Source organism: Capra hircus, chromosome 26, assembly GCF_001704415.2.
Source record: "Capra hircus breed San Clemente chromosome 26, ASM170441v1, whole genome shotgun sequence".
NCBI classification, from domain to species: domain Eukaryota; kingdom Metazoa; phylum Chordata; class Mammalia; order Artiodactyla; family Bovidae; genus Capra; species Capra hircus.
The window spans coordinates 30575109-30589260 of NC_030833.1; the positions used below are offsets into that span (position 1 = coordinate 30575109).

At 37.8% G+C, this 14152-nt stretch overlaps 1 protein-coding gene across 1 annotated transcript in view; it reads left to right on the forward strand.

Moving 5' to 3' along the window:
• ERLIN1 (ER lipid raft associated 1) overlaps positions 1–14152 on the forward strand; it is a 38304-nt gene that overhangs the window by 6784 nt on the left and 17368 nt on the right. The window contains exons 4-7 of the mRNA XM_018041349.1: positions 628–674; positions 2091–2152; positions 5709–5834; positions 7973–8046. Of these exons, the coding sequence (XP_017896838.1) occupies positions 628–674; positions 2091–2152; positions 5709–5834; positions 7973–8046 (309 nt within the window). The remainder of the gene's footprint in view (positions 1–627; positions 675–2090; positions 2153–5708; positions 5835–7972; positions 8047–14152) is intronic.

Sequence of the window (14152 nt, forward strand, 5' to 3'; positions counted from 1 at the left end):
GCTGAAAAATTGATGGTTTTGAACTGTGGTGCTGGAAAAGATTCTTGAGAGTCCTTGGACAGCAAGGAGATCAAACCACTCCTGTAAGAAATCAACCCTGAATATTCACTGGAAGGACTGATGCTGAAGCTCCAATACTTTGGCCACCTGATACAAAGAGCTGACTCATTGAAAAAGACCCTGATGCTGGGAACGATTGAGGGCAGGTGGAGAAGGGGATGACAGGAGGAAACGGTTGGATGGCATCACTGACTCAATGGACATGAGTTTGAGCAAACTCCGAGAGATAGTGTAGAACAGGAAAGCCTTGCATGCTGAGGTCCATGGGGTTGCAACGAGTCAGACACAACTTAGCGACTGAACAGTGAGGATACAAAAAGAAATTTAGGGAGCTAAAATTGTAATGGAGTTCTCTTGTACTTATCTCTTAGCAGTTCTATAAAGATTTTCCTTTAATACTGCTGCTGCTGCTAAGTCACTTCAGTCATGTCCGACTCTGTGCGACCCCGTAGACGGCAGCCCACCAGGCTCCCCCGTCCCTGGGATTCTCCAGGCAAGAAAACTGGAGTGGGTTGTTCCTTGATGATATGTGTGCTGAGTATTGATGAGATATTTTTTCCTCCCCAGACAACACTACAAACTGATGAAGTTAAAAATGTGCCTTGTGGAACAAGGTAAGCGTTCCCCTTGCTTACCAGGGTCCCTTTGATTCAGATGTAGTTTCTGTTCATAAGCTGTAGTCACTTAAACATCTTTCAGATAGGCGTGATAGTAACCCAGGGAAATTTCTCTTCTGAGCATTATTTGAGAAAAGCCCTGCCTCCAAATAGGAGCTTTCTATCTTAGGAGTCATTTTAAACTGATAGTAACAGTTTAAAATGGAATTAGCTCACCATCTCAAGTATAGTATTAAATGCCATCTAATTTAGAGTTTCTGATTTAGTAGGTCTGTAATGAGACCCAAGAATTTGCATTGCTAGCAAAAGTTCCCAGGTGATGCTAATACTGCTGGTCCAAAGACCATGTTTAGAAAATCACTGCCCTAAAGAGTTTTGGGGGAGGAAAGACAGGCAAGGCCCAAAGAGTATAATCAGTACATTGCATTGTATCAAAGGAAAAGTATAAAACTCAAAGTATGTTTTAAATTCTGTATTTTAAATGATTAATATATCACTTTTAAAGCCTATAAAAGAGGCTTTGACATCTGTGGAAGGACAGGAATGCTTTTAAAGAGGGAGCAGATTCTCTCTGTTTTAAGTTAAGGCATTTGATACCAAGTTCTCTCTAGGTCTAGCTGTAACTCTCTTTTATGGATTCCCTTCAGAGATGACTCAAAATTGGCAGCTGATGAGATATTGGGTAAATTTTATTTTTATCTTCATGCTTTTCTATGTTTGTCAGATTTTTTGCCTGTGAGCAGGTATTATGCTTTTTTATCAGAAAAAAATGTTATTGTAAGTTGATAGAAGGGCTTAATTGTATAGTTTCAAAATCTCTTAACTTCAAGTTTCTTAAACTGAGGTTCACATGTCCTTCAGGATGTGTGCTGGTAGGCCAGGAAGTATAGGAAACCATTAATTAACAAGAGCTATCTTTCTGGAGTGTCAATTTTACTTCACATTTTGGGGGGAAGTTTTTTTTTTCATATTAGAGTAAATACAGATGAAAAGTAGATTAAGATAGGGCAGGAAATCAAAAGAATTTCAGTTCATGGCTGACCTCTGTACCTCTTGGGAAACCATTTTATCTGGTTCCTTGTTGGAGAAGTTGGAGGAATGCACTACTTTAGCTGTTGGCTTCAGTTAATAAGGGCAGAGTGCTAAGCAGCTCTAGGTTTTAGGTCTAGTCTTCCTGTGAGCTCATCTGATAACAGCATTTACAAAGGAGAGCCTTTGGTTATGAGAGGAACCAGGTGAGTGTGTATAGGGGTCATTTGAGTAGTGATTAATGAGGTCGTTTTAATCAGTAATATATCTTTAGATTTATACTTCTGAATTTCTATCATGTGGGGTTTGTTGGATGATGTGGGATTAATCTGGGACTCTGATAGTTTGTATTTGGCTCACATTTTTCCATTTCTCTGTTTTTAGTGGTGGGGTCATGATCTATATTGACCGAATAGAAGTGGTTAATATGTTGGCCCCTTGTGCAGGTATGGTACCCATCTATTCTGTTAGAGTTATAATCAGAGTATTCTGTAACTGAGAGAGTCCCTGAAGAATAAGAGATTCCCTAAGGAAAGTTTTATGACTTCATTCATTTTTTATCTCTCTCTGTATAAAATAATCATTGGAATATTTTCCATTCTTAGGGAATGGTGATAGTGATAGGTCACAAATCCTGGACAGAGTTGACTTTCTGCAACTGTATAGGATACGCTGAATTGAGTGTATTTAGCAAGATAGTCATTGATTATTAATAGAATTCCTAGAAAGTGGCATTTCACCCAATCAGGATGAAAAATAATTTCCTTACACATTTAAAGTCTATAACTGATCAGTTCCTTGACCACATTGATTTGTGACCACCAAAAAATCTTTTTTAGCTGAGATTTGCTATAACTTGCAATCTGAAAGTCCTCAGTGTGGGGAAAACATTTTCTTGGTAATAGATGAAAACCCCCAGAGATGGAGTACTGTTCAAATAAAAAACTGAATGAGAATTTCTGAAGTAAGATTGGCCTTCTTTTTAATGTTTGATTTTTTTTTCCCAATTTTTAAAAAAATTTTGATAAAATACATATAACAGAATTTGCCATCTTTACCACTTTTAAATATTCAGTGGGCATTAAATAGATTCACACTGTTATGCAGTCATCACCAACATCCATCTCTATAACTCATTTTCATCTTGTAAAACTGAAACTGTCTACCCAGTAAACAGTAACTTCTCATCCGCCCCCTCTCCCAGCCCCTGGCAACCACTGTTTCTGTCTTTCTGACATTTCTGTGTACTTTTCTGTCTCTATGAGTTTGACTACTCTTAGGTACCTCATAAATGGAATCATACAGTGTTTGTCTTTTTGTACTGGCTTATTTAACACTTAACATAATGTCCTCAGGGTTCATCTGTGTAGCAGCATGTCAGAATTTCCTTTCTTTTAAGGCTGAATAATATTCCACTATATCCATTCATCCGTTGATGGACACTTAGGTTACTTCCATGTTTTAGCTATTATGAATAATGCTGCTATGACCATGGGTATACATGGGTGTCTTTGAGACTTTACTTTGAATCAAAAGATCTGCTGCTTTCAGAAAACGTATATAAGTTATTTCTCCAAAAAAAGACATGCAGATGCTCAATAGGCACGTGAAAAGATGCTCAACATCACTAATTATTAGAGAACTGCAAATCAAAACTACAATGAGGTACCACCTCACACTGATCAGAATGGCCATCGTTTAAAAGTCTTATAAATAACATGCTGCAGAGGGTGTAAAGAAAAGGAAACCCTCCTATGCTGTTGGTAGGAATGTAACTCTGTGCAGCCCCTATGGAAAACAATACGGAGATTCCTCAAAAGACCAGAAATAAAGCTGTCATATGATCTAGCAATCCTACTCCTGGGCATGTACGTGGACAAATTATGATTTGAAAAGATACGCACCCCAGTGTTCATTGTAGCACCATTGACTATAGCCAAGACATGGAAACAACCTAACTGTCCATCAGCAGATGAATGGATTAAAAAAGATGTGGTGCATACATATAATAGAACACTATGCAGCATAAGAAAGAATGATATAATGCCAGTTTGCAGCGGCATGGGTGGATTAGAGAATATCATAGTAAGTAAAGTCAGAAAGACAAATAATGGTATGATACCAATTACATGTGAAATCTAAAATATGACACAAATTATGAAACAACAGATTTATGGTTGCCTTGGGGGAGGGTGGGTTGGGAGTTTGGAATTAGCAGATGCAAACTGTTATATAAAGGATGGATAAGCAGCATGACCCCACTGTACAGCACAGGGAACTATATTCACTATCATGTGATAAATCATAATGAAAGAAAAGATGAAAAAGAATGTGTATTTATGTATAACTGAATCACTTTGCTGTATAGTAGAAATTAATACATTATAAATCAACTATAATAAATTTTTTTAAAAAATCTGTCATTATCCTTATTACCTATTACTAAGTAGTAATACTTTTCCTTATTAAGTATTACTTATTAATGATTATCCTTACTAAAATTTGCACACATACAATGTCAGGATACTGCGTTCAGCAAAAACAATTCAAAAACATGAAGTTAGACCTTTGCCGTAAGGGTTTGTTTTTTTTTTTTCCTTCACTTGAGAAGGCATGATACTGACCTAAAACAAACAAACAAAAAAATAGAGAGAGAGAGAGAGAGAGAAAGAGGAATGTAAGGTCTTGCTGAATTTCATGTCACTGGTACAGGCACAAATTGCAAAAGAATTTCAGAACAGAGAGCAAGCTGTGTTACTATCAAGTGGATTTGGATTATATTTTTCAGCAACTAAGTATTTTCCTGTCTTTTATAATCTAGTTTCCCTGGTCACAAGGGTGTTCCTGGAGGCTCAGATGGTAAAGAATCTGCCTGCAATGCAGGAGACTCAGGTTCAATTCCTGGGTCGGGAATATCCCCTGTAGAAGGGAATGGCACCCCACTCCAGTATTCTTGCTTGGAAAATTCCATGAACAGAGGAGTCTGGAGGGCTATAGTCCATGGGGTCGCAAAAAGTCAGACGTGACTAAGCAACTTAACACGTTCACTTGACTTCAGTTTCTCACTTGTCCTGGTCACAGATCAGTGGAATGGACTATGATTGGAAAAAACAGAAGAAGGGGAGATATTGCTTGTTTTCTGGTGAGAGATAAAGAGGAAACTGTTGCATCACTGACTCATTTGTAAATGACCAAGAGAATTAATTAGCCACTGAGTGTTATTTGATGACCGGTTTGTGATCTGCAGTCTAGTTCTAGTTTTCTCCATAGGAAGGCCAGTAGAGCACGTCTTGGATTTGAAGGGAGAAAGCAGCATGTTTTAATAAGTAGGGCATAGGTTCTGGCATAGGTATAGTATGATACCCTTAGGCACATTTCTGAAGTTTCTGTTTCTCAGTTTCATATTATGCAAAATTAAGAGATTTTTTGTGAGAATTGTGTGTTAAGGAAGTATATAAATTGCCGGACATAAAGCCTGGCCCAGAAATGTTAGCATCCTTCCCTTCTAGCCTAGCATCTTTTTTTTTCCCTCAACCTTTGAAAACTGCCTTTTTGAAAATGGCCTTTTGGAGCTACTTCCCTCTTTCATTTCCACTGTTCTTCAGTTAGTTCAGGTTCTATTTATCTAAACTTTTGCTTTTCAGTCATTGCTTCTTTATACTTGCCCTGCCTCTGATTTTTGTGCCTTACAGTTCATTTTTCACTCAGCTGCCAAAGTACAGTCTGATAGTGTCATGCCCTTATTCAAAAACTTTGACAGTTCCTTATTACCTTCAAGATAATATACACTCTCCTTAGTATGGAACTCAAAGTTTGCTTACTAGAATTGCAAATGCAATAATATGTGGAATGTTAAGCACATTAAGGAACACATCAAGGCTTAGAGTTGTGTTCATGTTTTCGCGGTTTCATTGGCACTTCTTGTGTATATTTTATAACTAACTTTTACCTTGGCTGAATTAGAGGATACACAGGTAAACATGAATTGTACCTTTCTTCCAGTGTTTGATATCGTGAAGAACTACACTGCAGATTATGACAAGACCTTAATCTTCAATAAAATCCACCATGAACTGAACCAGTTTTGCAGTGCCCATACACTTCAAGAAGTTTACATTGAATTGTTTGGTGAGTCTTATTTGTTTTATTTATTTATTTATTTTAAATTTTAAAATCTTTAATTCTTACATGTGTTCCCAAACATGAACCCCCCTCCCACCTCCCTCCCCATAACATCTCTGTGGGTCAAATATATGAATAACCAATTAGAAATCTTGATCAACTTATTTATGAAGGCTATAATAATATTAGTAATGTGTTATTTGTGCATTTCTTCTGAATTTATAATAGAGCAGTTGTGTTTAAAACATTCTTTATCTTAAGTTGAAAATTTCTTTGCTTAAAATTGCTTAAATTAAGCAAATTGTTACTTAAGATACTTTAAAAATGATAACCATTTTCTGAAATGTATAGTGTATAACTTGGTACAGATTGGAAAAAGATTTATTTCTTACAATATTCTATTTATGCCATGATAATTTACTAAAAATTAGCTTTGCTTGTGCGCTCTCAGTCTCTTCAGTTGCGTCTGACTCTATGGGACCCCATGGACTGTAGCCCGGCAGGCTTCTCTGTCCGTGGAATTCTCCAGGCAAGAATACTGGAGAGGGTTGCCATGCCCTCCTCCAGGGGATCTTCCCAACCCAGGGATCAAACTTGTGCTTCCTGCAGTGCAAGCAGATTCTTTACCATCTGAACCACCAGGGAAGCCTAAGAATACTGTGGGTAGCCTGTCCCTTCTCCAGAGGATCTTCCTGACCCAGAAATCGAAACAGGGTCTCCTGTGTTGCAGGTGGATTCTTTACCAGCTGAGCTACCAGGGAAGCCCAGCTTTGTTGCTATTTTAATAGATAATTGGGGGAATTTAGAACCTGGGTCTTGCAGTTTCCCAAGACTCACCTCCACATTTGATGAGGACTAGCAGGACTCCATATAATTATACTCACAGCTGAGATGTACTACAGCAAAAAGATACAGAGCAAAATTGCAAAAGGAAAAGGCACATGGTGAAGTCTGAAGAAAATCAGGCACAAGCTTGCAAGAGTCTTCTCCAGTGGAGTCATGGAGGATACACTTGATTACTCCAGCCTTGAAATGTGGCAACACATGTGAGATGTTGTCTGCTGGAAAAGCTCATTAGAGACTTTCTGCCCAGAATTTTTTCTGGAAGTTGTTCATGTAGGTACCCTCTGCCTAGCATGTATCAATACCAATATCCCAGATTTCCAGAAGGAAAGTAGATGCTCAGCATAAAATACAATGTTTGAATAAACAACTTAGGCACAGTGAAGTCATTCTTCCCAGTTTTGGGGATTGTGGAAATGAAATGCTCTCCACATCCACAACCCCAGGTGACAGTCAGAGACCAAATTGCAAATAGGCCTTTCTAGGATAGTAGTTTTCAGGCTTGCTATGCTAATTCTCTTATGTACAAGTTACTTTTCATTTGTGATAGTGAAAGTTCTGGCCAGGGGTTGGGTTGCTGCTATTGGCTGCCTACTTCTCTCTCCTGGAATTATTAGTGAATTTCTTAGAGGCAGATATAGAAATGGTTTATCAGTGTAGAAATCTATCAGTTGATTCCTCGTTGATGATTACGAACTATTGGAATGATGTTTGAGAAAATTTTGCCTTTTCTTGTCACACTACTGGTTATTTAGTAATGGGGAAAGTACTGATGAGGTGGATAGAAAAATTTGTGAATTATAAAGTCAAATGAAGTGACATCTTTATTCTTATATGCTTTAAGAACTTTCTCGTGAGGCTTTCCCCCTCCCTCCCTCTCTCTAAATCTAAAATAATCAGCTGAGTTCCATAGAAATGAAATTTAGTTATTTGAGAATTTGGATAAAGATTGACTAAAGATAGAAATTTCTTTTTTTTTTTTAGAGAACCAAGACACATATTAAGTCACAATACTGAATTAAGACAGAAGAAACCTAGATCCTCCATTTATTAGATAAACATCAATGGCTGCTTGTCGTCTTTCCTCAATTTCTTTGTCCAGTAATTCCTCACACTTTTTCTCATTTGTATATATATTTATTTGTTTTCATATGTGTGTGACATGGTTCAAGCTCTATGAAAGAATAATACCATGGAAACTTTAGATCTAATAATAATTAGTTTTGTTTTAGTGCTAGCACAGTGTTAAGACTGTTTTTTTTGAGTGTCATGAGAGCTCTTGTTCTTGGCTTCAAAAACAGATCAAATAGACGAAAACCTCAAGCAAGCTCTGCAGAAGGATTTAAACGTCATGGCCCCAGGCCTCACCATACAGGTAAGCCCTTCTCCTAGGGAAATTCTTTGGGAATTTTGAGAGCTTTGAATTTAATTGTCCTTGAATAGGGCTGTTTATTCAACAGTTATTTAACTGAAGTGCTTTGGTAATTTATAGTCTATCTTTCTCAGTTTAACTTCAAGTTATGGGTAGCATTTTTTTCTGAACTCTTGGAACAGATAAGCTGAGGTTCTTACAGGAAATAAAATCTGTATACTGCTATGTGTGAGGCATTATTAAGATACAGTAATGGTATTAAGTCAGTGTAAGACTGATGCTTGCCGTCAGTAAGATTATGAAAAAGAATTTCAAGTATAAATTTCAAACAATAATTCCAGACAAAGTACATATCCCAAAGTATTCATTGACAGATGAATTGACTGGATGACTGTTGCTCTAAGAGTTAAAAGAACATTTCAAGAAAGTCTGCCTGGAAATAACTGGCTTGGAATTTTGATAGATTTAGAAGAATTAATAGGATTTATATGAGGGAAAGGAATAAGGAAGGTATTTCAAGTGGATGGACTGACCTGAGTAAAAGCAAGGTAACAGATGAATTTAGTGGTGGTGTGATGGTGGAAGTGGCATTGGGAGATAGAATAGTGAGAAAAACTGCTTTTTGGGGTCAGTATTTTTTCAGAGTGGGTTGAATCCATTATTAGGTTCTAAAATCACTTTTAGTGGGTTATGACTAGCCTTATTTAAAATGGAATTGAAGGAAAAGAAACCCAGGCTTGTAGTAAGTTTTAAGTATCATTCTGTGAAACTTGTTTGATGTAAGTGTGTGGGGTAGGTTTTATTGTGGGTGTCATTGTAAGATGGCTTTGCTACTGTAGAAATGCTCAATAACATTGGAAAGCAGTGACTCTGGATCTGGATTATCAGAGAAGTGGTGAATATGACTTCTGTAATATGCTTCCTCAGTTTCTAGATCATACTGCTTCTAAGAAGTGTGCATTCACTCTGAGTGGTCAGGCGCAATCTCATAAACAAGTCCGAGGGTATTATTTCCCTTGTTCTCCCCCTTGCTATGTCATTCTCTCTGCTGGCTGCCTGAGGGGAAGCTGCCCAAGTTACAGGGTCTCTTGAAATGTCCAGAGCTAACTTTGTAAAACCCTTTAGGTTGTTCTGGAGTAGCTTTTCAATTTTAAAGATAATGTGAATGTCACAGATTCCTACACTCTGCTCAAGTTGTTACTAGGAGATCTAGCTCATTCTTCTTTACAACCCCTTATAGTTCTTTGCCTTATATTACATAACTATTTCCCTATTGTTTCCAATTTGCCTTTAATAAACAATAGTGTAGTGAATATTCCTGACACATCTCCTTGTATGTACAATTTATCTTTCAAAGTGGCTATATAAATCTGCATTCTTACCAGTATTTGTGAATACTTGTTTCTCCACAACCTCGTCAACATGTGAAGCAGTCAGACATGCTGATTTTTGATGCATGGATACATGTGAAGTTATTGAATATCACTCTTTGATTTGCATTTCGTTAGTTGTTAATGAGGTTGACATCTTTTTATTCAATTTTTGTCCATTTGTACTTCTCTGTCCATTGCCTATTCATATTCTTTGCCCCAGTGTTGGACTAAAATGGAATCACATCCTAACCATTTTTTTCACCAACAATATGTAAGCGTCTTTTCAAGTCAGAAGTAAGATTCGCTACATCATCACTTTTAACCTTTTAATTTAATCCCTGTGGCTTTCAGTTTTTACTGTTATGTACATGTTGTGATGACTAAGCTGTGCTGGGTCTTCATTTCTTTGCAAGGACTTTCTCAAGTTGCAGTGAGCTGGGACTGCTCTTGGTTGCGGTGTGTGGGCTTCTCATTGCAGTGGCTTCTCTTGTTGTGGAGCACAGGCTCTAGGGCTTGCCTGCTCAATAGCTGTGGCCCCCAGGCCTAATTGCTCTGCAGCATGGGGAATCTTCCCAGACCAGGGATCCAACCAGTGTTGCCTGCATTGACAGGCGGATTCTTTCCCACTGTGCCACCAGGAAAGTCCAGGATAAATTCTTAATTGTAGGATTGATGAGTCAAAGTGTATGCCCTGTATGGGGACTTTTTGGTACATATTGCCAAACTGCATTTCGGAAAAATTTTAGCATCTTGCGTTCTTTCATCAGCAGTGTTCATCAGCTGTTGTTTTCTATACATTCGATTGTGTGATTGTACCCAAATAATTAACAGATACGTGTCTCTAAATCCTGTTGGAGAAAATGTGTATGGTATTTTGTGTTAGTTATTGAATATACTCAGATGTGTGTTTGCTCACTTTTTGGTTTTTATCTGTTTTTCTCATTGACTTAAACTATTTTTGATATGTTAATTGTGGCAACTCTTAAATACTCACTTTCACTTTTCACTTTCATGCATTGGAGAAGGAAATGGCAACCCACTCCAGTGTTCTTGCCTGGAGAATCCCAGGGATGGCAGAGCCTGGTGGGCTGCCGTCTGTGGGGTTGTGCAGAGTCAGACACGACTGAAGCAACTTAGCAGCAGCAGCATGCTTTTAAGAGCTTTTCACCAATTTTAAAATATAAAAATCTAAATAAAATCAGAAATTAAATTTTTTCTCTACTTTTATAGTTGTATTTTTAGGTTTAAAATTTTAATTCACCTGGAATTCATTTTTAGTTGTGAGGTTGGACTCCAGTCCCTCGCCCAGTTATTAACAACAGTAATTATTGAATAATTTATGCCCTTCTGTCTTCCTTGTTTGTATCGTATGCTAAATTTTGTTATATGGTAAAGTCGTTTTTTGAACTTTGTTCTGTTCCATTGCCTTTTCTATTTCCTGTTCTTTCATTAGTTACTGAGCCTTTCATCTTTTCCCATCCAATCTGCTTCTCTCCTGTTTTTTTCTTCTAGTTAGTAAATGGTTCCCTCTTAGCCTCAGGCCAGTCTAAATGTATGGGAGGCATCTTTGACAACCCTCTTGCCCTTAACATCCAGTCCCTGGATCCTGCTGATTCTACCGAATCCACCTACAACATCTCTGCCGCCTCCTTAAACCAAGTACTATCTTTACTCCAGTACTTTGGCCACCTCATGCGAAGAGTTGACTCATTGGAAAAGACTCTGATGCTGGGAGGGATTGGGGGCAGGAGGAGAAGGGGACAACAGAGGATGAGATGGCTGGATGGCATCACCGACTCGATGGACATGAGTTTGGGTAAACTCCGGGAGTTGGTGATGGACAGGGAGGCCTGGCGTGCTCGATTCATGGGGTCTCAAAGAGTCGGACACAACTGAGCTGCTGAACTGAACTGAATGCTATTAAATATGTAGTCTAAACATTGAGGAATGCAAACAATTCTTGATGACTTTATTGTATATCCACAGATTTGCTGAATAAACTATCTTTAGTAATTTTTTCGGTTAATTTCCTTAGATTTCTGTGTGTGTGTGTGTGTGTGTGTGGTAAAAATACTTAACTTGAGATCTACCCTCTTAAAATTTTAAGTGTACAAAAAGAATTTTTAGTGTACATTTTTTGACTGTAGGTACAATGCTGTACAGTAGATCTCTGGAGCTATTTATTTTACTTGATGAAAACTTTATGAATTTCTCTAGAATTTTTTTAGCTATGTAATTATGCCAAAATAAAAATGTTGACTTTCCTCCTAATCAAGTATTTTAATTTTCTACATAACACTAATAACTATCTGAAATTTTGTTTATTTATATGCTTTTTGTTGTTATTTACTGTCTTTTTGACCTTTTAAAGTTTTAAAGTCCACGAGCACAGTCTTGCCTTGTTTATTGCTGTATCCACAGTGGTTGAAACAAACAGTACTTGGTTCGATTAGGCACCCAATTAATACTTGTTGAGTGAACCTTCTCTGTAACATTCAGTGTTTTAATTTTTCCCTTCTCTATATTTGTACCCCATTTTTTCTTTTTAAAAAATTCTATTTTTTTTGACTTTGCTAGGTCTTCATTGCTGTGAGCGCCTTTGTCTAGCTGTGGCAAGCAGAGGCTTCTCTCTAGTTGTAGTGCACAGGCTTCTCATTGCCATGGCCTCTGCTCTTGTGGATTAAGGGATCTAGAGCATGCAGGCTTCAGCGTTGCAGCGTGAGGGCTCAGTAGCTGGGGCTCCAGGCTCTAGAGCACAGGCTCAGTAGTTGTGGCTCACGGACTTGGTTGAAGATTTCACATGTCTCCTGCATTGTCAGGCAGATTCTTCACCACTGAGCCACTAGGGAAGCCCTGCAGTTTTTCTTCTTCAGCAACTACTGTGGCAAATTGAAGGGGTGAAAAAATTCTTGATTTTTTTTTTTTTCCTATGCTATTTAAGGCAATGATTATATTATATGCTGGCTTTTGGTTTAAAGTATGTGCTTATGACCCAGGGTTCAGTTTCAACAGACACACTCATTTCATCAGCCTTTTTCCCTTTCTTCACTTACTGTGTGTGTGTATTTGACCATTGTTTTAGGGTACATTTTATTTCTTAAATCTCTTTATGAAGCAAATTATTCATGGTCTCTATATCAATAGGTGCTTATATCTCACATATTTGAAAATTATGAGATTTCTCAAGATTGACATCTGTGTAGTGTATTCTTCAGCCTCACACAGTAAGATAGAAGTCTTCAAAAGACAGTTCTATTTCATGCTACTTTTTAAGACTAGGAAAACACGTGGCCATTGCTTCGCTCTGAATCATACTGGAGGTCACCTCTCTTTCTGGTACTCACATAGGGAAATCGGGCATCTCTAACCAATTCTGGTTCTGAATTTTTCTTTGTCTTCTGGATATGTCCTTGAGTTCTTCTTCATAACCTCGCATGTTTCAACCTTCAGCATGAAAACTGAGGTTTTTTTTACCATGGTCCCCAGCTTCTTATTCCATTTCACTCTAATTCTTATATTTAGTTATGATCATCCTCAGTTATGCACAGATCTAGCTTTTTTATGGAGGGGAGGCTGTGTTGCTTAGAAGTTTTAAAAGCTTTCTTTCAAAAGCCCTAAATGAAGACTTCATGCCTAAAAGCCTTGTTGCTTAAAAGTTCAACCAATTTTCAGAGGGAAAAGTTACTTCAGATCAGCAAGGTGGTATGTGTGTATGTGTGTGTGCGCACATGCAGTCAGGTGGAGGGTGGTACAGGACGTTTAGCTAGTAAAATCAAATACTTCTGAGAGGTCAGGTCCTTAATACAGAAAAATCAGCCTTCGGAACCTGGATTTCCCACATAGATATAACCGTGTAAGCGCTTGTATGTCAACAGCACAGAAAGCCAAACTCTGGCAATTGTTGTTTGCAGCAAAATAAAAGTTTAGTTGCAGGATCCAGCCAGGAGAGTGGGCAGCTGATGCTCAGAGGACCCAAACTCCTCAATAGCTTTAAGGGAAGTTTTTAAAGGCAACATTTGAGGTGAGGGTTCTAGGAGGCATGACTTTCTTCTGGTTAATATTCCAGAAATATTAATCATCAGTCTTCTTGTGCCAACGAATCTGGGGTCTGTGTGCTCATGCTTAGCATGTAGTCACCATCCTCCACCTGGGTGAGGGCCTTAGTTCCTGCAGAATGAGTCAGAGATATGCATCAGGTTGTTATATATATTCCTTGACCCTGTTTTATAAATTATTGTTTCTTGACTGCTTGAGTTTGTTCTTTGAAACTCAGGAAAGGCCCAGGAGACTAAAGCCTTTTTGTACAAAAAAGAAATAAGGAACACAGAGGGGCTTTTGTACCTGGCTCTTGTACCCCAGAATTATCCTGTTTCATAGATAATTATGCCAAGGTACACTATGATTAGGGAAACTCTGTAATAAACAATGTTTGCAGAGACACGTAGACTTTGTTCTAAGGAAGATTCTAGGAAGAAGGAATGTGACCTGCTAATTGGTGTTTGTTAATTATTAATTGGTGTTTGTTTTTCCTCAGTGTTGGGCTATTTATTTGTAATCAGTACTGAGTGATTGCAGTTTAAGGAAGTGATAAATTCATTTACTTTCCACTATATTAAGTTGCATATACCCACCAGGGTTTGTTTTTGTTTTTGACTATTTCTTACGTTACAATTTACATCTTGAAATTTTGCCTTTCTTCTGTTTCTTTGACTTTCAGGTTTGAAAGGAAACAAAAG